The 23,522-nt window shown below is 39.1% G+C and overlaps 1 protein-coding gene across 1 annotated transcript in view; it reads right to left on the reverse strand.

The window, feature by feature from the left end:
- Hormad2 (HORMA domain containing 2) overlaps positions 1 to 23,522 on the reverse strand; it is a 108,632-nt gene that overhangs the window by 67,397 nt on the left and 17,713 nt on the right. Inside the window, exons 3-5 of the mRNA XM_029567331.1 lie at positions 4,712 to 4,853; positions 1,836 to 1,899; positions 1,317 to 1,353 (exon numbers count right to left, since the gene is read on the reverse strand). Of these exons, the coding sequence (XP_029423191.1) occupies positions 1,317 to 1,353; positions 1,836 to 1,899; positions 4,712 to 4,853 (243 nt within the window). The remainder of the gene's footprint in view (positions 1 to 1,316; positions 1,354 to 1,835; positions 1,900 to 4,711; positions 4,854 to 23,522) is intronic.

The following is a 23,522-nucleotide window of genomic DNA, read 5'->3' on the forward strand; positions in this document are numbered from 1 at the left end:
ACAAGTGGGGAATCAGTTCTCTCCTTCCACTTTCACATGGGTTAAGAGGGACTGATAGATCAACGGGCTTGTGCAGAAATGCCTTTATTTGCCAAGCCATACTGCCAGTCCCTAACTCATTTAATAACTCTAAGAGGTAGATTCTTTTATTATCCCCATTTAAAATTTTTTATTTTATGTATATGAGTGTTCTGCCTGCATGTATGTAACTGCACCCATGTTGTGCAATGCCTACAGAGGCCAGAAGAGAGCCACATCACCTGGAATTGGAGTTACAGATGGTTGTTAGCTACCATATGGGTGCTGAAAACCAAACCTGGGTCCTCTGCAAGAGCAGCCAGTGATCTTCTTAACTTCTGAGCCATCTCTCCACCCCATCCTCCCCATTTTATATACAGAAATTAAGGTATTGCAGTGGGTTGTTTCACTAAAGTCTTCATAGCTGTCCAGAGAAGCATGAGAGAGCATATGCACTTAAAATTTAAGGCATTTTCAAAAAATTCAAAATATACTATCTGTTTTGAAAGAACAGGTTACACACATGAGTTACATTTGCCAAAATAGGATAAAAATAGATTATTCAAGTCTTTTTTCCTTTCATATCTGCAAATCGAATCACCACTATTTTGAACATGTTCCATGTGCTAAATAAATGCCAAACTCTTGTCTTCCTTATCCCATATCCTGTGGATCTTGTCCAGTAACTTCAGAGGGAACTCTATGGTTAAAAAGATAAGAGTACCAGGGCTGGAGAGATGGCTCGGCGATTAAGAGCACTGACTGATCTTCAGAGGACCCAGTTTCTATTCCCAGCACCCACATGGCAGCTACAAACTTCCTTAACTGCAGTTCCAAGGGATCCAAAGCCATCTTTTGACCTCCACGGCAATGCACAACACGGGTGCACTCACATACATGCAGGCAATACACTGTACACATAAAATAAAAAAATCTTTAAAAAAAAAACCAAATACTGCCGGTAGGATATAACTGTATTATAAATAAGGACTTTTTGACCATATCAACAAATCACACTACTATAAAAGAATGTGTTATTTGTGTAGAACATGGCCAAGTTTCTCTCTGTCTCCCTAGTGCTGGGACTAAAGGCCACACCCCGCGAAGGTTTCATTTCTAATTGATGTAAGATAGACATCAGTGGGGCAACAAAGGCATAAAACAAAAGGAAATAACCTTGTGAATGCAAATGTAGGCACTGCTACACTGTTAAACACAACAAAATAAAAATCTAAACTTTTTTTTAAGAGGTAAAAGATGAATCTTTAATCCTGGTGTAAATATCAAAATATTCTTACGTATCTCCTTTCCAAAGCATCAAAACAACCTTGAATCCTGTCAAGAAATAAATACCTAATGTCAATTTTGACCACATGCACAGTCAAAAATTCTAAGTACAGAATTGATTTATGTTTTTTGTTCTGAAATATATTAAGTTGATAACAATTTTACCCTTTCTGTTTAAACATTTTTTAAACTTCCAATATCTTTTAATACATTTATGGAATTCTATAAATAATATACAAGTAATTTTGAAGTAGAAAAGCATAGTCTCCTTTTTCTCCCATAATGTTAATACACGGGTATGCACATGATGAATAATCAAATTTAGGGTTTTTTTTTCTTTATACAAGTCCATTTATTCTAAATATAATCAATAACTTATAAAACTGAATATTTTCTACAATTTCTAGGAAAAAAGAAACAGGTAAAGAAAATTGGCTTAAAGAAGGGATCTTACAAAATAAAATCTTATGGATAATTTCAACCATGATAAAAAAATGTTGTTTAAATTTTGTGGAATTTAAATTACTTACCATTTGATAATATGCAGTGACCCAGGACATTTTTTGTCTTCTCGGAGAATTTTTAAACTCAGGTCTACAAAATAGAAACAACTGTCCTACTGAAACTGTCTGTGCCAAATGGGCCATGTCCTTTACTTTTATGTAATTTACTGTTTCATATCTTATAAAAACATTTTCAATTTCTAAATATTTACTTTTAAAATAAATTCTAAGTTGATAATTATCTTAGTCCCAATTTTATTGACAGTTTAGCAGTGTAGCACAACAGAGTTTGTTGTAAAATTAGTTTGTATTATATCTTTGCCTGTTTTCACTGCTAAATAATTTAAGGTGATATTGAGATGATCTCAACTGACTAATCTAAAACATACTCCCAATCTCATTTTTTAATTTCTTTCCTTCTCAATGAAAAAAATCTAAATATAAATGCATGGATTATTCTTAAATATTTGTTTCCATGTGAAATATAATCATTTTCCATATTAAGAAAAAGAAATGGATATTACAAGCTTGAGTTGAAGTCAGTATAAAATCAATCATGGATTCATGTGTGATTTCATAGGAGTCTCTTGTCTTTTTAAATTTTTCATTACATTCTTTTGTATTTATGTGTGTGTGTGTGTGTGTGTGTGTATGCAAACTTGAAAAAGTGTGTGCCACAGTGCATGTGTGAAGGTTATAGGGCAATTTGCTAAAGTCGGTTCTCTCTTTCTACCATGTGGGTTCTGGAGATTGAACACAGATCATCAGATTTGGCAACAAGCACCTTTACCCACACTGAGCCATCTCACTGGCTCCAAGTCTCTCATCTTTTCATATTGTTTTCCTATATTAAAATTAACATCATATCTGCTACTGTTGAGGGATATGAAGATTGCTCTACATTGGCATATTTACAGGCTTTTTTAAAAAGAAAAGATTAACAGGAGTTTTGAGAATTTTTGTGATGTGTCACTTTAAATACAATACATTGAGAGGAAGACTACAGTGACAGGGATTCATGCTACAGTGCATGTGTGGAGGTCAGAGTACAACTTGAGTTGGTTTTCTGCTTCCACTATGTGGATTCCAAGGACTGAACTCAGCTCATCAGTCTTGGTAGCAAGCACTTTTATCCACTGAGCCATCTCACCGACTTTTTTTTTTCATTACAACACAGCTTTTAATTTTTTATTTTTATTTTATGTGTATGGACACTTTAACTGTATGTGTGTAAGTGCACCACATGCTACAATGCCCACAGAGTCCAGAAAAGAGCACTGGATTCCCTAGAACTGGAGTTACAGATGGATGTTAGTTACCCAACATGTGGGTACTGGGAACTGAACCTGGTCCTCTGTAAGAGTAGCCAGTGCTCTTAGCCAACGAGCCATCTCTGGTCCCACAGCCCACCTTTTTAAACAGATAATAAGATTTTGAAAACTTAAAGGTCCTCAGGTATAAGTTTTTTAAATACAAGGGATGGAGAAGAGGTAGATACAGCTTATAATCTAAAGTAATAAGATTAAGGGCACAAAAGACAAAAGAAGTACAAGTATAACGGAGCCAGAGAGATGGCTCAGGGGGAAAAAGCACTTATGTGGGCCTGACAACCTGAGTTCAGTCTTGGGAAGACCACAGTGGAAGAACAGAACTGACTGAAAGTTGTCCTCGAACCTCTACACAGGCACATAGCATGTGTCTGTTTCTGTCTCTGTCTCTCTCTGTCTGTCTCTCTGTCTCTGTCTGTCTCTATCTCTGTCTGTCTCTGTCTCTCTGTCTTTCTCTCTGTCTCTGTCTGTCTGTCTGTCTGTCTGTCTCTCTCTCTCTCATACACCCTCCCCACACACGCACAATGATAATACAATTAAAGTTTTAAAAGGAAATAGCCAGGCACGGGGATGCACACCTTTAATCCCAGCACTCAGGAAACAGAGGCAGATAGATCTCTGTGAATTCAAGGCCAACCTGGTCTACATATCAAGTTCCAGGCCAGTCAGAGCTACACAGTGAGATCCTGTCTCCAAAAATTAATTAATTAATTAATTAATTAATTAATTAAAATAAAAATATAGAACTGATTAGAATAACAGTTGTAGGAGCTGGATCGGTAGTTAAGAGCACTGGCTGCAAGTTCAGTTCCTGCACCCACAAGGTTGCTCACAATCATCTGGAACTCCAGTTCCAGGGGATCAGATGCCCTCTTCTGGCCTCCACGGGCATTGCATGCATGTGGTTCCTTTACATACAGGCAAAACACTCATACACATAAAATAAACATAATTTTTTTAAAAAGAATAATAGATGTATAAATATCCATGCTAATCAACAAATGAATTTGCTTCCCCCATGAATATTTATATATGTTAAGGAGAAGTTTCTCATGGATTCCTTTGAACTTCTTCAGGGTGAATATGTACCTCAAATAACAACTTCAACTAAGGTACAAAACAATGTGAATCTTTAGCATTCAAATAGATTTTTGTCATGGCTATTGCTTTCCATGGACAGCCCAGAGCTACTAGACTTAATCTCTACAGGTTTCTTCTTCACTTGATTTTTCGCTAGACGCTAATGTTCCTAAAAGTGAAACCATTAAAAATAGCAAAATTAAGAGTTAGGTGTGGTGGTACTCTGGAGGCAGAGGTAGGCAGATCTCTGAGAGATGGAGGCCAGCCTGGTCTACATAGTGAGTTCCAGGTCAGCTGGGGCTACAGGGAGACCCTGTCTCAAAATTAACAATAAGAACAAAAAAAGCAAAATTAAAACAGAAAATGAATTAGAAAACTGATCTTGAAGAACATGCCCATAAGTTAGAATTAATGCGCTCTATGAGAGGAAAGGCTTATTCCTGCTAAGTAGAAAGATGGAGCACTAGCCAAAGCAATCATTGAACTGAACATTACCATCTAAATGGCGATCTTTATAAGAGCTCTCTGGAAACAAGCCCCTCAAATATGTTATACATGAGATAGAAGTAGCAAAAAGTTTCTTCACCATTACCAATGACTCATGCTCATTAGTGACTTGGGATGGGAAAACTGTTTCCTAGAAGAAAAACAAAGATGAAAAAGATCAGTATTCTCTAATATATTCAGCCCATCAAACCACTAACACAGATAGACTGGAAAGATTTTTTAAGACTTCAGATCTGATACATTTACAGGTAACCAAAAGAAAAAGGTCTCCGAATACTGCATTAAAATAAATCTTCACACAAGCAAGGCAAGCAGTTACCCAAGTAATTCAAGACCAAAGCAATTTAGCCACTGTGGGTGCTGGGATTTAAACCTGGGTCTTCAGCTGAAGAGCCTTAACCTCTTAACCACTGAGCCATCTCTCCAGCCCCCCAGCACTTTCACTTTTTAAAATATTTTTATTTTTATGTATATGTGTGTATTGCCTGCATGTAGGTAAGTGTACCTGTGTCGTGCAATGCCCACAGAGGACAGAAGAGGCTGTCAGATCCCCTGGAACTGGAGTTATGGACAGTTGTTAGCTGCCATGTGAGTGCTGGGATTCAAACCCGGGTCTTCTGCAAGAATAGCCAGTGTTCTTGACCATTGAACTACCTCTCCAGCGTCTTATTTTTATAATTATTGATTACACTGATGTACAGAGTAGCAACAAATTTCTGCCATCTGAAGCACATATGTCACTTTCTGAGTCTTTTTAATAACACATCCTTCCCCTTTAAAAATATTTTAATGTTTTATTTAGTGATTTCATTATTCATTTCATTATTTCATCATTTCAAATATTTTGTTAATAATTATTTCATTATTATTCATTATTCATTATAATGGCAAGGTGGCTGGTGTTTTAAAATTCAAGAAAGCTATGGCATATCTTACAAAGAAAAATACTTATATTAGAAAACTTCAGTTTAGGCCTAAGTTATACTGTTAATTGCTTTTGAGCTTAATGTTAGTGAGTCAAAAAATGTGGTTTAAGTAAAGTGTAATTAAACAGAAATAGACATAATGCAAGTAAAATAATGAAGGCTTGACAAAAATATTGTGCTCAGAAGTTAACTGGAACCTAACCTTGCATTTCTCCTAAGAACAGAAGTGTAGTATTCACTAATTCGATGTTTACTTTCTAGAACATGACCTTTTTTTGGAAGTAAAACTTGGGAGCAAATTTAATGTTCATCAGTAAAAAACTGATCAAATAGTACATGGTACAGTATAATAGAAATTTATACATTTCTTGATTTAATTGAGACAGCTTTGCTTCAACTTTTTCAAAACTCTCATTCCATTACATTGACAAATCTTTAATCATCAATAACTCTTTATATTTGCAATATTCTTTTTAAAATTTTATTGGATTTTTGTGTATTTCATATATAAAATCATCTTTATACCACCTTCCCCTTTGGCACCCTCCCATAGACCACTACTGGAGTTCCTACATTGTCATTTATGTTAAAGCCTATCATGTTTGTGTCCCCAGATATCCCTCAGTGCAAGTTCATCCACTGGGATTTAGTCAGCCTATTTAGAGTCCCTCCCTTTAAGAAGATCAGCTCTTCCGCATCCAAAAGTAATCAGCTGCCAATAATTCTTCAACTAAGATTGGGGCCTGCTGTTCATCTCCACAGTTCTATGATGGGGTTTTATATGCTTGGGTTTGTTTGGTGCATGCTGACACCATTGCTGTAGGTTCATATGAGCAGGGTCCCAGGATCCTGTAAGACTCTGTTTCCATATGGTCATGCACCTCCTCCCTGACTCTTACAATCTTCCCACCCCTTCTTCCACAATGGTCCCTGAGCCCTGGGTGGGTGAAGTTTAATATAGGAGTCCTGTCCAAAGACCCACACTCTGCAGACTCCTATTCTCTATGCTTTGGCCATTTGTGCCCTTTTGTGTTCATGGCCCTCTGTTGCATGAGGGAGCTTCATAAATGAGAGTTGAGATGGTTAATCTTAATCATCAACTTGATGAAATCTAGAATCACCTGGGAAACAGGCCTCTGGGCATGCCTGTGAGGGATTATCTTTTTTAGGTTAACTAAGGTAAGACCTAACCTCTGTGGGCAGCAACATACCATGGGTTGGGATTTTGGAATGTTATACACTCCAAAGGAGAAACAGAGTCATACCAGAAGTGATACGATTTTCAGACACATGGCACTCCCTTCCTAGATCTGGGAATCTTTCAGGCACAGGCCTACTTGCTAACTTTGGTGTCATTTCTTTGCATTTTGCTTTGGGCATTAGCAAATATTCTACCATGCCTAAACACACACACACACACACACACACATACACACATACACACACACACACACACACACACACTGCTGGCTCTCCCCTAGTATGGAAGTGGGCTTGCTTGATTGCTGTTTTAAACCTTCCTAGATGGACAGCTCTGACCCTCCATAGCCACGTGGGGGAGGAGGGAGGGGAGCCTCCAAGTCAGTTCTCCCAGAAGCAACTTTCCTTGTCTTGCAGATAGAAACCTGCCAACCAGTATTAACACACCTCTGTAAAGTGTTCCTACCTATCTGGATTCTGAAAATTAAATTCTGATTTTAGCCCTTGGTGGCCCAAGCCCTTAGTCCCAGCACACTGGAAATAGAGGCAGGTGAGATAAGAGACCAAATTGGGGCCTGCTGTTCATCTCCACAGTTCTGCTTAAGCTTGCATGTCTTGTGCATGCTGACACCATTGCTGTAGGTTCATATGAGAAGGGTCTCAGGTGCCTATAGGACTGTTTCCATATGGCCCTGCACCTCCTCCCTGACTCTTACAATCGTTCAGCCCCCTCTTCCAAAATGGTCCCTGAGCCCTGAGGAGGGTGAATTTTAATACAGGAGTCCTGTCCAAGGACCCACACTCTGCAGACTCTTATCTCTGCAGTTTGGCCATTTGTGACCTTTTGCATTCCTGGTCCTCTGTTGCATGAGGGAACTTCACCGATGAGAGTTGAAAGATGCATTAGTGTTCTCTTCATCCCTTCTTCTATGTTCCATGAGATTTAGGTGTAGAGGCTGCATTCTAGATGTGCAACTTAGATTTGGGCAGGTCACAGACAATCTCTGTGTGTGACCAGTTGTGGAACTCTGTAATTATCTCTGTCTCTTGAAAAAGAAGTTTCTTTGATGAGTGATGACTGAGATACTTGTCTATAAATTTAAAGATCCATATTTTGCACATAAGAAATTACATTTGTCTAGAGATGTGACAGTCTTGGAGTTTTCTCTAAGACCTATAACCTCTCCAGCTATGTATATTTGGCTAGGTTTAAAGCACCACACATGAGTTTCTTCCCATTGAGTGGGCTTTAAGTCCAATTAGGTAGCTGTTGATTACCCCAAAGATAAAAGTGTCACCATTGCGCCAATGTTGTTTGCTGTGCTGGTCATTGTTGTGGTTTTTAGGCCTTGAAGTTGGGGTTGGACCACTGACTGATGTTCTCCCTTACCAGCTTGCATAGTGTTCTAGTTTGTTTCTCATTGCTGTGACAAAACACTCTGACCAGTACCAATTTGGGGAGGAAAGGGTTTATTCAGCTTACATCTCCCAGGTCACAGTTCATCAGGGAGCCCAAGGTAGGAACTCAGGGTAAGAACCTGGAGGCAGGAGCTGGAGCACAGGCCATGGAGAATCACGGCTTACTGGCTTGCTCCCCTGGCCCCTGCTCAGCCTGCTTTCTTATGCAATACAGGCCTACCTTCCCAGGGGTGGCACTACCCACAGTGGGCTGGGCCCTCCCACATCACTCAACAATCAAGAAGATGCCCCACGGACATGGCCACAGGCCAGTCCAATGGAGGCAATTCCCCAGTTGAGGTCCCCTCAACCCAGGTGTGTCAAGTTGACACTAAAGCTATCCAGCACACATAGTGTCCTCCAAAGCTATCAGAGCTAGCCTTCAGGAGAGGTGGCTTCCAGGTCAGTCCCAGCTCCATTGCTCCAAATCCTGTGTCCAAAGTATGTCCTGTCTTCAGAATTAGGGTCTATTGATTCTTTGTATTGCTTTCTCTGTTTCTATTTCATTAATTTCTGCTCTGGTTTTTGTTATTTCTTCACATGGGGTGATTTGTTCTTGCCTTCCCAGAGTTTTGAGTTGTGATGTTAAGTCATTTATTTGTGCTCTTTCAGATTTTTTTTTTTCGGTCTTTTTGAGAAAGGGTCTCCCTGTAGCCCCAACTGGCCTGGAACTCACTATGTAGATCAGGCTTGCCTTGAACTCTCAGAGATCCACCTGCCTCTGCCTCCCGAGTGCTGGGATTAAAGGTGTGTGCTACCATACCTGGACTTGCCCTTTCTGATTTTTCTAATGTAGACACTTAGAGCTAACTTCCCTCTTAGGACTGCTTTTAAAGTGTCCTAGAGGTTTTGTTTTGTTGTATTGTCCTTTTCATTTAATTCCAGAAATAATTCTTTAAACTTTTATTTATTATTTTTATTTTTTATGTGTATGCGTGTATTGCCTGCATGTAGGTAAGTGCACCTGTGTCATGCAATGCCTGCGGAGGTCAGAAGAGGCTGTCAGATCTCCTGGGACTGGAGTTACAGACAGTCGTTAGCTGGCATGTGGGTGCTGGGATTCGAACCCCAGTCTTCTGCAAGAACAACCAGTGTTCTTAACCGCTGAGCCATCTCTCCAGCCCCTAATTTTCTTTCTTAATTTCTCCTTTGACTCACTTATCATTCAGGAGTGTGTTGTTTATCTCCATGAGTTGGTGTAATTACTAGGGCTTCTTCTGGTGTTTTAAGCTTTATTGCATTGTGGACTGATAGAATGCATGGTATTATTTCAATTTTTTTTGTATTTGTTGAGGCATGGTTTATGTCCCAGAATGTGGTCAATTTTGGAGAAAGTTCCATGGGATGCTGAATAGAAAGTGTACTCTTTGGTGCTTGGGTGGAATATTTGGTAGATGTCTGTTAGGTCCATTGATGTATGGTATCAGTCAATTCAGATGTCTCTGTTTATTCTTTGTCCAGTTGACCTGTCTAATGGAGACAGTAGGCTATTGAAGTTCCCTACTATTACTACTATTACTGAATTAGGGTTCATCTGTGTCTTAAAGTCCTATAGCATTGTTTTTATAAATTTGGGTGCACCAGAGTTTGGTGCATATATATTCATGATCATAAAGTCTTCTTGGTTAATTGTTCCTTTGATCAGAATGAAGTAACCTTTATCACTTCTGATTAGTTTTAGTTTGAAGTCAGATATTAAAATTGCAACTCCTGCTTTTTTCTGAGTATCATTTGCTTAGGATATTTTTTTTCCATCCTTTCACCTTAAGGTAATGCCTGTCCATGAAGGTGAAATGGGTTTCTTGCAGACAACAGAAGGATGGATTTTGTTTCTTAATTCATACAACTAGCCTATATCTTTTGACTGGCAAGTTCAGTCCATTGATATTTAAAGTTATTATTGAAAGACATGTATTGGTTGTCATTATTTTGATTACTGTTTGCATTCTTTGTCTACTTTTGTATTTTCACAGTTATACCTTCATTTAGTTTTTTTTTTTTTTCTGTTGCCCGTGCTGTATAGTTGCTCCTTTCTCCATTCTTTGTATCACTTCAATTATTCTTTGAAAGGCTGGTTTTGCGGACATGTATTCTTCCAACCTATTCGTGGTCGTGGAAGATTTTTCTTCCCCCTTCAACTACAATAGACATTTTTGCTGGGTAAAGTATTCTGGGTTGGCATCTATGGTCATTTAAAACTGGGAATACTTTGGTCCAAGCTCTTATGGCTTTCGTAGTTTGCACTGAAAAGTCAGTCAATATAAAACTTATTTTATATTGGTTTTCCTTTATATGTGACTTGTTTTTCTTTTGAAGGTTTCAGCATTTTCTCTTTGTTCTGTACATTTAGTGTTTTTACTATCATATGTTGTGGGGAGTTTCTTTTCTGGTTCTGTCTATTCGGTGTTCTATGTGCTTCTTGTATTTGTATGGGGATGTCTTTCCTTAATTTGGGGAAATTCTCTTCTACAATCCTGTTTATGATCTGGTCAATGCCATTAACCTGAAATACTTCTCCTTCCTCTATGTCAAAGATGCATAGACTTAGAATTGGTCTTTTCATGGCGTTCCACATTTCCTACAAATTCCATTCCTGTGGTTTTTTTTTTTAATTTTTCATAATCCTTCCTTGAGGTCCAGTTCTCCAACTTTATCTTCCAATGTTGATATTCTGTTTTCCATTTCATTCATTCTAGCAGTGAGGCTTTCTCCTATTGTTTCAAATCAGCTTATTGAGTTTTTCACTTCCTTCTTCATTTTAGCCTGAATTTTCTTCAATATTTCTCTTTTGTGAATTCGGTCAGAAGTTTATCCCTATCTTCTTTTAGTTCTTTATGTGTTCTTTAAATTTGTTGAATTCTTTGATCATGTTTATGACTGTTCTTTTAAATTCTGTGTCCTGGGTTATCTCTAGGGGGTTCTCCTTGTTGAAGTCTTCTACAGGACTGGTAGAGTTTGGTGGGAACATACTATTTTGGTTTTCCATATTATTATTTTTCTGTTGGGATTCTGGCATGTGGATTTCTTTTTTCGTTGTTGGTTGTGATTCCGGTGTGAAATGCAAACCTTCCTTTGTTGAGTTGAAGTCTGCTTCTGTTTGTATTATTGGTGTGCCTTGGTTGTTTTCTTATTGGGTATGCAAAGCTGGGTTGGTCTAGGTTTCAAGTTCTCTCAGATTTTATATTGGGGGTAAATGAGGGCTTCAGATCAGCTACTCAGGAGCTCCCACAGAGGTCCAAGTCAGGCTCCAATCAGGTACACTCAGGCTTCCTTCTAACGTCTAGACTCACAGCACAATTTGGGAGGTTCGCTAAGGGGAGGCCCGATTTTGGTACTCTTGGGCTGTCTGTTAAGGCCTCAGCCCCTACTGTAGGGCAGAGATGTCTTGCCCTGATGAAGTGAGAGGAGCCACACATGGTCCTATGCAGGGGGTTGGGCACAGCGTGATTTTGGGAAGCTCACCTCCAGGCAGAGGCTGGATCCAGGCACTCTCAGGTGGTCTGCTGAAGTCTGGTCTAGAATATGACTTCTCTAAATAACTAGAATCAGCTCTGTGTGTATGTTTATGGGCATAGACAAATAACTCAGCATGTTTTATGAACAAGAAAAAATAAAGTATGTAAAGAAGCAAGTAAAGTTCTGTGTGTGCATATGTGTGTTCATATATGTGCAGGTACACATACGTTGATGTGTACAAGCATCTGTGTACACATGAATGTGCACACGAGAGGTCAACCTTGGGGTATCATTAGTCAGATGATGTCCACCTTGTTTTCTGAGACAGAGTCTCTCATTGGCCTGGGACTGCCCAATTAGGTTAGGCTGACTGGCCAGCAAGCACCAGGGATCTACCTGTCTCCACCTCCCCAGTTCTGCAATTACAAGTGTGCACCATGCCCAGCTTTTAAAAATATATGTACTTTTTAAATTTGTTTTTATTGAATTTTTGTGTGTTTTATACAGAATATCTCAAACAATCTTAATCATCTTTATACCCCATTCCCACTGGCACCCTCCCATAGCACCCCCTCTGGAACCCATATACTCTGTCATCCATCTTAAGGCCCAATGTGTCAAATCAGTGACCCCAGTCATTCCCCAGTGCAAGTCCATCCACTGACATCTAGTCAGACTATTTAGCATCTCTTGTTTTAGGAAGATCATCTCTTCCTCACCTAGCAGTAATCAGTTGCCAATGTTTCTTCAGCTAAGATTGGAGTTTGCTGTTCATTTCCCCAGTTCTATGATGGGTTTTTGTCTCCCTGAGTTTGCATGGGACTTGTGTATGCCGACACCATTGCCATAGAATCATATGAGCAGGGTCCCAGGAGCTTGTAGAACTCTGTTTCCATATGGTCATGTACCTCCTCCCTGGCTCTTAGAATCTTTCCACCCCTTCTTCCGAGATGGTCTCTGGTGGGTGAGCCCTGGGCAGGTGAAGTTTAATATATGAATCCTGTCCAAGGACCAGCAATCTGCAGACTCTTAATCTCTATGTTTTGGCCATTGTGACCTTTTGTGTTCCTGGCCCTCTGTTGCATGAGGGATCTTCATTAATGAGAACTGAGAAATTTATTAGTGTAGTCTTCATTACCCCTGTTCTATGTTCTTTGTGCCTTAGGTATAAAGGTCGCATTGTAGATGTATTGCTTAGGCCTGTGTAATTCATAGACAATGTCTGTGTGTGACCAGTCATTGTACCTGGTCATAGTTGTGGTACTTGGTTATAGTCTCTGACTGGTGCAAAATAAGCTTCTTTGATGAGTGACTGGGATGTTTGTTTGTCTATAAATATAAGGATACATATTTTTCACACAGTAAATTACATAAGTCTAGAAATGTGACAGTCTTTGGGGTTTTCTCTAAGATCTATGACCTCTCCAGCCATATGTATTTGGTTATATTTACAGTACCACACCTGGCTTTCCTCTCATTGAGTGGCCTTTTAGTCCAATTAGGTAGCTGTTGATTGACCCCAAGAAAAAAGTGCCACTACTGCACCAATGTCGTATGCTATGCTGGCCACTGATGTGGTTATTTGGTTTTGAAGCTGGTGTTGGACCATTGATTGATGTTTTCCCTTGGCACCGTCATAGTGCTCTCCAAAGCTATGAGAGCTAGCCTTCAGGGGAAGTGGTTTCAGGTCAGCTCCAGCTCTATTGCTCCAAAGCCTGTGTCCAAAGTATGTTCTATCTTCAGCAGTAGGGTCTTACCTTCATCATCTGGGAGGCCACCAAGGGTTGTGGCAATAGACTGTATAATTTTGGGAGTCTCTTGGACCACCCTGGCCAACAACTCATGGAAGGTTTCTCCTCTCTGGCACTGTTTCTTGTTATGTAGCCTTTAGTTATACACATGGACTCGTGTAGAGATAATGTATGTGTACATTGTCATTAGGTTGTTGGACTAATATGATTTCCTCTGTGTTTTTTTCTTAAAAAATAGCTAGGCATTATTTATCTCTCATGTCTCTCTCCCTGTCTAACCCTTCCGCCACAGTGTCCCCATTTAAAGTGTCCCCATTTTTTCCATTTCTACCTTGAAAATACCAGTCTCCTATGGTCCCACCTCTCTGAGCTTCCTCTTTTCCTTTATCCCCAAGGTTCCTTGTATAACCTTCCCTCCCTCTCCTATTTAAATAACCCAATTTTTATCCATTTCTCCCATAGTAACACCTGTCTCCTACTGTTCTCTCTCAGGTTCTTTCTTTTCCTTTATCTCCCTGGTTCCTTTTCATGATTCTGGTTCCTGCAGTTACATCTGGGTACATACTCACATATAAGTATTTGGTGATAGAATCCACATATGAGGGAGAACATATGTCATTTGTTTTTCTGAGTCTGTTACTTCACTTACTATAACAGTATCTAGTTCCACCCATTAAGCTACAAATTTCATAATTTCATCTTTCTTTATCACTGAGTAAAATTCCAGTGTGTAAATGAACCACATTTTCATTATCCACTCCTCAGTTGAGGGACACTTGGGTTCCATCCATCCCTTAACTATTGTGAAAGGGGCAGCAACAAACATGGATGTACAAGTGTATCTGCAATAGGATGAGTCCTTTGGGTCTATGCCAAGGAGTGGTATAACTGGGTCATATAGTAGGTTCACATTTAGTTTTTAAGAGTTCTGCACACTGCTTTCCATACAGGTTGCACAAGTTTGCAATCCCACCAGCAGTGGATGAGCATTCCCCATTCCTCACATCCTCTCCAGCATTTGGTGTCATTTTTTTCTCTTGATCTTAGCCAGTCTGGGGTAAGATGAAATCTTAAAGTTGTTTTAATTTGCATTTCCCTAATTACTAACAATGTTGAACACCTTTTAAGGTGTTTCTTAGCCATCTTTATTTCTTCTTTTTTTCAGTATTTTATTTATTTTTATTTTATGTATATGAGTGTATTGCCTGCACGTATATAAGTGCACCCTGTGTTGTGCAATGCCTGAGGAGGACAGAAGAGGCCGTTGGATCCCGTGGAATTGGAGTTAGGGACAGTTTGTAGCTGCCATGTGGATGCTGGGATTCGAACCTGGGTCTTCTGCAAGAACAACCAGTGTTCTTAACTGCTGAGCCATCTTTGAGACCTCTCTGTTCGATCCTTAGCCCATCTTTTAATTGGGTTACTTGCTTTCTTGATTCTTTGTCTTTTGAATTCTTTATATTTTCAGGATGTTAAACCTTTGTCAGATGTGTCCCTGGTGAAGATTTTTCTCCCACTCTGTGGGTTTTCTCTTAATTTCCTTGATTGTTTCTTTTGCTGTACGGAAGCTTTTTAGTTTAATGAGGTCCCACTTGTTGATTGTTGACCTTAATTGTTGAGCAACTGGTGTCTGATTTAGAGAGTCCTTTCCTACACCTCTATCTTGTAGGTTACTGATAATGTTTTCTTCTAATAGTGTCAAAATTTCAAGTTTCACATTGAGGTTTTTGATCCATTTGGAGTTGAATTTTGTGCAAAGAGAAAAATAATGGCCTAGTTTTATTCTTACACAGGTTGAGACTCAGCTTTGTCAGCACCATTTGCTGAAGATGCTGTCTTTCCTCCAGTGAATGTTCTTGGCCCCTTTGTCAAGTATCAGGTGGCTGAAATTGCGAGTACTGATGTTTGGGTATTCAATTATGTTCCATTGACCTATGGGTCTATTTTTGTGCCAGTACCATGCAGATTTTATGACTATAGCTCTGTAGTATAGTTTGAAATCTGGTATAGTAATCCTCCCAGCATTGCTCTTTGTGCTCAGGATTTCTTTGGCTATCCAGGGTCTTTTGTGCTTCCATATGAATTTTTCGATGGTTTTTTCTAATTCTGTGAAGAATGTCATGGGGATTTTGATTGACATCACATTGAATCTATAAATGACTTTGTAGTAGAATGGCCATTTTTCACAATATTAATTCTTCCAATCCATGAGCATGGGAGATCCTTCCATCTTCTGATGTCTTTCTCAATCTCTTTCTTTAAAGACTTAAAATTTTCATTGTAGAGGTCTTTAATGTCTTTGACCGGGCTTATTCTGAGGTTGTTTTTTGTTGTTGTTGTTGTTGTTGTTGTTGTTGTTTTTTGAGGCTATTGTGAATGGGAGTATTTCCGTGTACTCTTTCTTCAACTGCTTGTTATTGGTATAAAGAAAGGCTACTGCTTTTTGTATATTAATTTTACTGCCACTTTACTGAAAGTGTTAATCATTTCTAGGAGTTTTCTGGTAGAATTTTTGGCATCTCTTAGATATAATATCATCTGCAAAAAGGGAGAATTTGACCTCTTATTTTCCAATTAGTACTCCTTTAATTTCCTTCTCTTGTCTTATTGCTCTAGCAAGAGTTTCAAACACTATATTAAAAAAGAGTGGAGGGGGCTGGAGAGATGGCTCAGTGGCTATGAACACTGGCTGTTCTTGCAGAAGACCCGGGTTCAAATCCCAGCACCCACATGGCAGCTAACAACTGTCCATAACTCCAGTCCCAGGGGATCTGACAGCCTCTTCTGACCTCTGCGGGCATTGCATGACACAGGTGCACTTACCTACATGCAGACAATGCACAAATACACATAAAATAAAAATAAAATTTTTTTTGTAAAAAAGGAGTGGAGACAGTGCACAGCCTTGTCTGGTTCCTGGTTTTAATGGGAATGCTTCCTGTTTTTCTCCATTTAAAATGATGTTGGCTGTGGGTTTGTTGTATATAGCTTTAATTATGTTGAGGTATGTTCCCTCCAGTCTAAGTCCCTCTAGGACTTTCAACATAAATATAGGTTGAATTTTGTCAAAGGCCTTCTCTGCATCTATTGAGATGACTATGTGGTTTTTGTCTTTGAGTCCATTTATGTGATTTATGACATTTATTGACTTAGGTATATTAAACCATCCCTTCATCTCTGGAATAAAGCCTACTTGATCATGGTGGATGATCTTTTTGATGGGTATCTGTATGTGGTGTGCAAGTATTTTGTTGAGAATTTTTGCATCTATTTTATTAAGAATATGGGTCTATATTTTTCAGTTTTGGTTGTGTCTTTACTTTGTTTTGGTATTAGAGTGATGCTGACTTCATAAAAGGAATTTGGAAGTTCTCCCTCTGTTTCTATCTTTTTGAATAAATTAACTAGTATTGGATATAGACCTTCTTTAAACCTCTGGTAGAATTCTGCTGTAAATCCATCTGGTCCTGGACCTTTTTTAGTCAGGAGGCTTTGTGTTACTGTTTTTATTTCCATACTTTTGGGTCTATTATGGGTCTCTTTAAGCTGTTGATCTCTTCTTGGTTTAGCTTTGGTGATTCCCATGATTTTAGATACACATCCATTTCTTTTAGATTTTCAAATTTAATAGCATATAGATTTTTAAAGTATTCCCTTATAATGTTCTGGATCTTTTGGGAATCTGTTGTGATGTTTCCCCTTTCATCTCTGATTTTGTTAATTTGGAGTTGTTCTTTGTTCCTTTTGGTTAACTGGGCTAAGGGTCTATCTTGTTTATCTTTTCTAAGAACAAGCTCTTAGATTCATTGATTCTTTGTATTGTTTTCTTTGTTTGTATTTCATTAATTTCTGCTCTGATTTTTGTTATTTGTTCTTGTCTGCTGGATTTGGGTTTCATTTGTTGTTGCCTTTTAAGTATCTTGAGTTGCAAAATTAAGTCATTTATTTGTGTTCTTTCTGATTTTTTAATGTAGGCACTTAGAGCTATAAACTTCCCTCTTAGGACTGCTTTTAAAGTGTTCCAAAAGTTTTGTTTTGTTGTTTTGTCCTTTTGATTTAGTTCCAGGAATACTTTTAGCTCCATGAATTAATGTAGTTACTAGGGCTTCTTCTGGTGTTGATTTTAAACTTTATTGCATTGTGGTCTGATAGAATGCATAGAATTATTTCACTTTTTTGTGTTTGTTGGGGCATGTTTTGTGCCCCAGTATGTGGTCACTTTTAGGGTAAGTTCCAAAGTTCTTTGGTGCTTGGGTGGAATATTTGATAGATGTCTGTTAGGTCCATTTGATGTATGATATTGCTTAATTCAGATGTCTGTTTATTCTCTGTCCCACTGACCCATCTAATGAAGACAATGGGGTATTGAAGTCCCCAACTATTAATATGTTGAGATTAATCTTTGTCTTAAAGTCCTGTAGTATTGTTTTTATAAAGTTGAGTTCACCAGAGTTTAGTGCATATATGCTCATCATTGTAATGTCTTCTTGGTTAATTGTTCCTTTGATCAGAATGAAGTGGCCCTCTTTATCTCTTCTGATTAGTTTTAGTTTGAAGTCTATTTTGTCAGATACTAGAACTGCAACTCCTGCTTTTTACTGAGTAGCATTTGCTTAGAATTTTTTTTCCAACCTTTCACCTTAAGGTAGTACCTGTCCATGAAGGTAAGATGGGTTTCTTGTAGGCAACAGAAGAATGGATTTTGTTTCTTAACCCATTCAACTAGCCTGTGTCTTTTGACTGGGGAGTTCAGTCCATCGATATTTAAAGTTATTATTGAAAGATGTGTATTTACTCCCATCATTTTAAGTTCTGTTTGCAGAAATTAAATTTCTAACTGCATTTCCACAGTTATACCTTCATTTAGTTTCTTTCTGTTGACACTGGAGTATAGTTGTTCCTTTCTCCATTCTTTGTATTGCTTCAAGTATTCTCTGAAGGGCTGGTTTTGTGGACATGTATTCTTTCAGCCTATTCATGTTGTGGAAGATTTTTCTTCCCCTTCAACTATAATAGACATTTTTGCTGGGTAAGTATTATGGGTTGGCATCTATGGTCATTTAAAACTGGGAATACTTTGGTCCAGGCTCTTATGGCTTTCATAGATTGCACTGAAAAGTCAGCTGTAATCCTGATGGGTTTTCCTTTATGTGTGACTTGTTTTTCTTTTGCAGCTTTCAGTATTCTCTCTTTATTCTGTACATTTAGTGTTTTTACTATGATATGCCATGACGAGTTTCTTTTCTGGTCTTGTCTATTTGGTGTTCTATGTACTTCTTGTATTTGTATGGGCATGTCTTTCTTTAATTTTGGGGAATTTTCTTCTACAATTTTGTTGAAAACCTGGTCCATACCATTATCCTGAGATTCTTCTCCTTCCTCTATGCCTATGGTGCATAGATTTGGTCTTTTCATGGTGTCCCACATTTCCTCCATATTCCATTTCTGTTTTCTTAAATTTTTCATAATCTTTGCTTGAGTGGTTCAATTTTTCAACTTTATATTGTCCAGTCTTGATAGTCTGTTTTCCATTTCATTCATTCTATTGGTGAGGCTTTCTCCTGTTGTTTCTAATTAGCTTGTTGAGTGTTTCACTTTCTTCTTCATTTCAACCTGAATTTCCTTCAATATTTCTAACTCTTTTGTGAATTCAGTCAGAAGTTTATCCCTATCTTCTTTTAGTTCCTTGTTTTTTTATGTGTTCTTCAAGCTTGTTGACTTCTTTGACCATGTTTTTAATCGTTCTTTTGAATTCTGTGTCCTGGGTTATCTCTAGGGGGTTCCCATTATAGAATTCTTCGATAGGACTGTTGGTGCTTGGTAGGGACATATTATTTGGGGTTTTCATGTTATTATTTTTTTCATTGTGACTTTAGCATGTGGATTTCTTTTGTTGTTTCTGATTCTGGTGTGAGACTCCAGCTTTCCTTTGTTGGGTTTAAGTCTCTTTCTGTTTGTATACTTGATGTGCCTTTGTTGTTTTCTTATTGGTCTAGGCTTCAGGTTCTCTTTTGATTTTATATTGGAGGGGCCAGTTGGTCAGGAATTCCTGCAGTGGCCCAAATCAGATGAGGATCAGATGCTCTCAGGCTTCTTCCTAAGGTCTGGGTCTCTCTAGTCAGCAGGCACAGTGCAATTTGGGAAGCCTTCTAGGTGTAGGTTGGAGTTGGGGAATCTCAGGCAGTTTGCAAAAGTCTGGGCCCCTGCTAAAGGGCAGAGAAGCCTAATGCTGCAGCAATGGGAGGGAATGTAGGTGGTCCCAATGTAGGGGTATGGACAAGACATGATTTGGAAATCTCACTGCCTCGAAGGGTTAAGAAGGTAGTCCAGAGATCTGGGTTGCTAAGAGCAAAAGCAGGCCTGTGCCCAAGGCTAGACAGAGAACAGGATGTGGGTTCTGGGAGACTGGAGTTACTCAGGTTGTAAAGGAGTTAAAGTGCTGTGGGAAGGATTGGACTTACTGGGGAAGGAGGCTGGTCTAGGGAATTCAAGGCAAGTTGGGGTTATGGAAAGCTAAAATAGAAGGCTGGTCTCAGGTGTGCAAAGGCAAGTTGCAGGTGGGGACAGCCTATGGAAGCTCTAAGAAACTAGACTGAAGAATGGAACTGGTTTGAGTGCAGGGGATCAGGACGCAGTGAATCTGGGCAAGAGGGTAGTCCAGAGATCTGGGATGCTAAGAACAGAAGAGGGCCTTTGTCCAAGGATAGAAGGAGAACAGGATGTCCATGCCCAGCTCTTTAATGTGGGTTTTGGAAATTGAACTCAGGTCCTCATGCTGGCAGCAAGTGAGGTTCTTGACACTCATCACTTCAGAGAGTGGCTTGAGGGTAGAATGGCATGAGAGAGGCAGTGTGATGAAGAGGTTAAAGGCATGGGCTGCATCTGTGCTGGTTAGTTTTTTGTCACTTGACAAAAGCTAGGGTCATCTAGGAAGAAGAATCCTCAAGTGAAGAACTTCCCAGATTGGAATAGCCTGAGGCTAGGCCTTCGAGGCATTTTCTTAATTGTTAATTGATATGGGGGTGGAAAGCAGCCCACTGTGGGAGGTGCCATCCCTACACAGGTGGCCTGGGATACATAAAAAACGTAGCTGAATAAGCCAGTAAGCTGTATTCCTCTGTTTCTGGTTCAGTTCCTGCCTCCAGGTTCCTGCCTTGAGCTCCTGCCCAGACTTCTCTTGAGGATGGACTGTAACTTGTAAGCCAAATAAACCCTTTCCTCCCTAAGTTGTTTTTGGTCATGGTGTTTATCACAGCAACACAGAATTCAAACTAGGACAGTGCCCAAGCAACAAGGTTCAAACATTATTGTAAACTAACTTGGTGTATGATCTTGGGTAGAGGTCAACAACCTTTTCTAGTAAAAGCCCAGATGGTAAATATTTTAGATTTTGCAGTTAATTCTGCCATTGTAGCATGAAAGAAGACATAGACACTCTAAATAGGTGCAGCTGTTAAAATAAAACTTTATTTCTAATAACTTGTGGGAAGCACCCGACTTTGTGTAAATTGATCTCTCTGCACCTCAATCCCTTCATCTATAAAATACAGGTAATAGTAATACCCACTTTATTGATGATTAAATGAGTGACTGTCCATAAAATGTTGAATAATTTGTGTGTGAGTGTGTGTGTGTGTGTGTGTGTGTGTGTGTGTGTGTATGGCTTTACTTTTTACAACAAACATGCATTACTTTGGTAATTTGTATATGCCTTTAATCCCAGTACTTGGGAGGCAGAGACAGGTGGATCTCAGTGAGTTCAAGGCCAGCCTGGTCTACAAAGTGAGTTCCAGGACAGCTCGGGCTACAGGGAGACCCTGTCTCAAAAAAAAAAAAAAAAAGAGCAGAGACTTAAGTACCAAATTACTAGTAAGTCACTAGAAGCTGCACAAACAAGATGATGAACGATTCTTTACCTTAGTAGGAAGGCTTCTAGAGAAAGTGAAACTAAGGCCCTGAAGAAAAGAGTTCACAAGGAGTGGAGAGAGGCTCAGCAGTTAAGAGCACCAGCTGCTCTTGCAGAGGACCGGAGTTTGAGTCCCAGCACCCACATGGTAGCTAACAACCGTCCATAACTCCAGTTCCAGGGGAATTCAACACCCTCTTCTGACTCGGTGGGTATTGCATGACATAGGTGCACTTACACACATGCAGGCAATACACTCATACACATAAAATAAAAATAAAATATTTCTTAAAAAAATAAAAGTTCACACAAGTGGTAAACAAGAGGAATGTCATTACTACAGGCAAGAGGCAAGAATACTATGACATATCAGGGGTACAAGGATCATCCAGTTGGCATAGCTAATGTTGAGAATGCAAGCAGAGTAGAGTAAAAAAGAAGTGGAGAACAAGAAGTCAGCATGTAGCAAATCTAGAACACCACATCAAAGAATCAGCATTTAACCCTTAAAGCAACAAGAAACCCATGAAACTTGGATAACGAAGATTTTCCTCTTTAATTAAATACTTGAGGTTTTTTTTTTTGTTTTAAGAAAATTTCTGGCTCTGGGAGTACCAGAAATATTTAGAGAACTGTTGAACCCTACCAAGATCATGTGCAATAAAGCATTAGTCCTAAAAAGCTGAAAACATTCTTTTTAAGGACAAGTCATTCTTACTTTTATTTTCTGCCAATAACCCTCCAAATGATAAGCATATTTGGTTAGATTTAAGAAACTCCAAAATTTAGTGACAGAATATGCCTTTCCTGTTATAACTGGAATGAGACTAATATAGATTACACTAATATAGATTGTAAAGGCCTTAATAATAAACAGGCTGAAGAGTTTCTCTTTCCAGTCAGCAAGATTGCTCAGTAAGTTCAATCCCTCAGACCCACATGATGGAAAAATGGGCTCCTGACCTCCATAAGCACAGAATAGCACAACTCTCACACATATATTAATGCAATAAAACATTTGAAAAGAATTTCTCTTTTCTTAGCCAGGTGGCACATGCCTTTAATCCCAGCACTTGGGAGGCAGAGGCAGGTGGATCTCTGTGAGTTCAAGGCCAGCCTGGTCTACATAGCGAGTTGCAGGCCAGCTGGGACTACAGGGAGACCCTGTCTCAAAAAGACCAAAACAAATTCTCTTTTCTTATGAAACTTGATTAAATAATCTAATTTTTTAAGGCTTTGCACAGTATTTTTAAATTGGAAGGACCTTAGAACTAATCTAACACAAAATACTCATGCCACAGGTGCCAAAGGGAAACCTAGAAAGATAAGTGATTTACCAGATCACAAAACTAGCAAGTGACAGGGGTCTCCTGTATCATACAACTGTTGAACTTCTAGTAATTTTGTTACTTAGAGGTAGTCTGATGGCTAATCCTGGGTGTCAACTTGATTGGATCAACTGAAATGAAAGAGATCTTCTTGATTGGATCATCTAAAGCCAGAAGACACACCCTAAATGTGGGTGTTACCTTCTGATGGCAGCCGGTATAAAAGGCCAAGGCAGCGGCAAACACCAGGCTTCTTGCTGCTTGTCTTCTCTCTTGCTGGTAAGTTCGTCTTGCTGCTGTAGACTGAAGACTAGCTGATCTTTTGGAATTCGTCAGACCTTCAGAGCCAGATCGGGACTACTGAGACATCCAGCCTTGTGGACTGAGGACTATGGATTCTCAGCCTCTCCAGTGTGGTGCAGCCACACTCGGACTCTATCCTGTGAGCTAAGCTGATAAATCTCTGTACATATATATTCATTCTACCAGTTCTGTTTCTTTGGAGAACCCTGACTAAAATAGATTGTGGTACCAAGAGTGGTTCTAGAGAAATGGAATTTAAAGGATTAATTTCTTTAATGGGTTTGTTGGTATTTGGATCAGGCTCTCCAATTCAGAGTCTTCAGATAGCATGGAGAACACTGAAAATCCATGGTGTAGACTATTTGAAACAATTATGGAGATAGACCCATCTGAATCTCCCAACTCATCTCTTGTGAAGAGCAAGAAATTCAGTGACTCTATACATAAAACATTTGAAAATTTGTGCAAAAA

Source organism: Nannospalax galili, unplaced genomic scaffold, assembly GCF_000622305.1.
Source record: "Nannospalax galili isolate Female #2095 unplaced genomic scaffold, S.galili_v1.0 scaffold259, whole genome shotgun sequence".
Taxonomy (NCBI): domain Eukaryota; kingdom Metazoa; phylum Chordata; class Mammalia; order Rodentia; family Spalacidae; genus Nannospalax; species Nannospalax galili.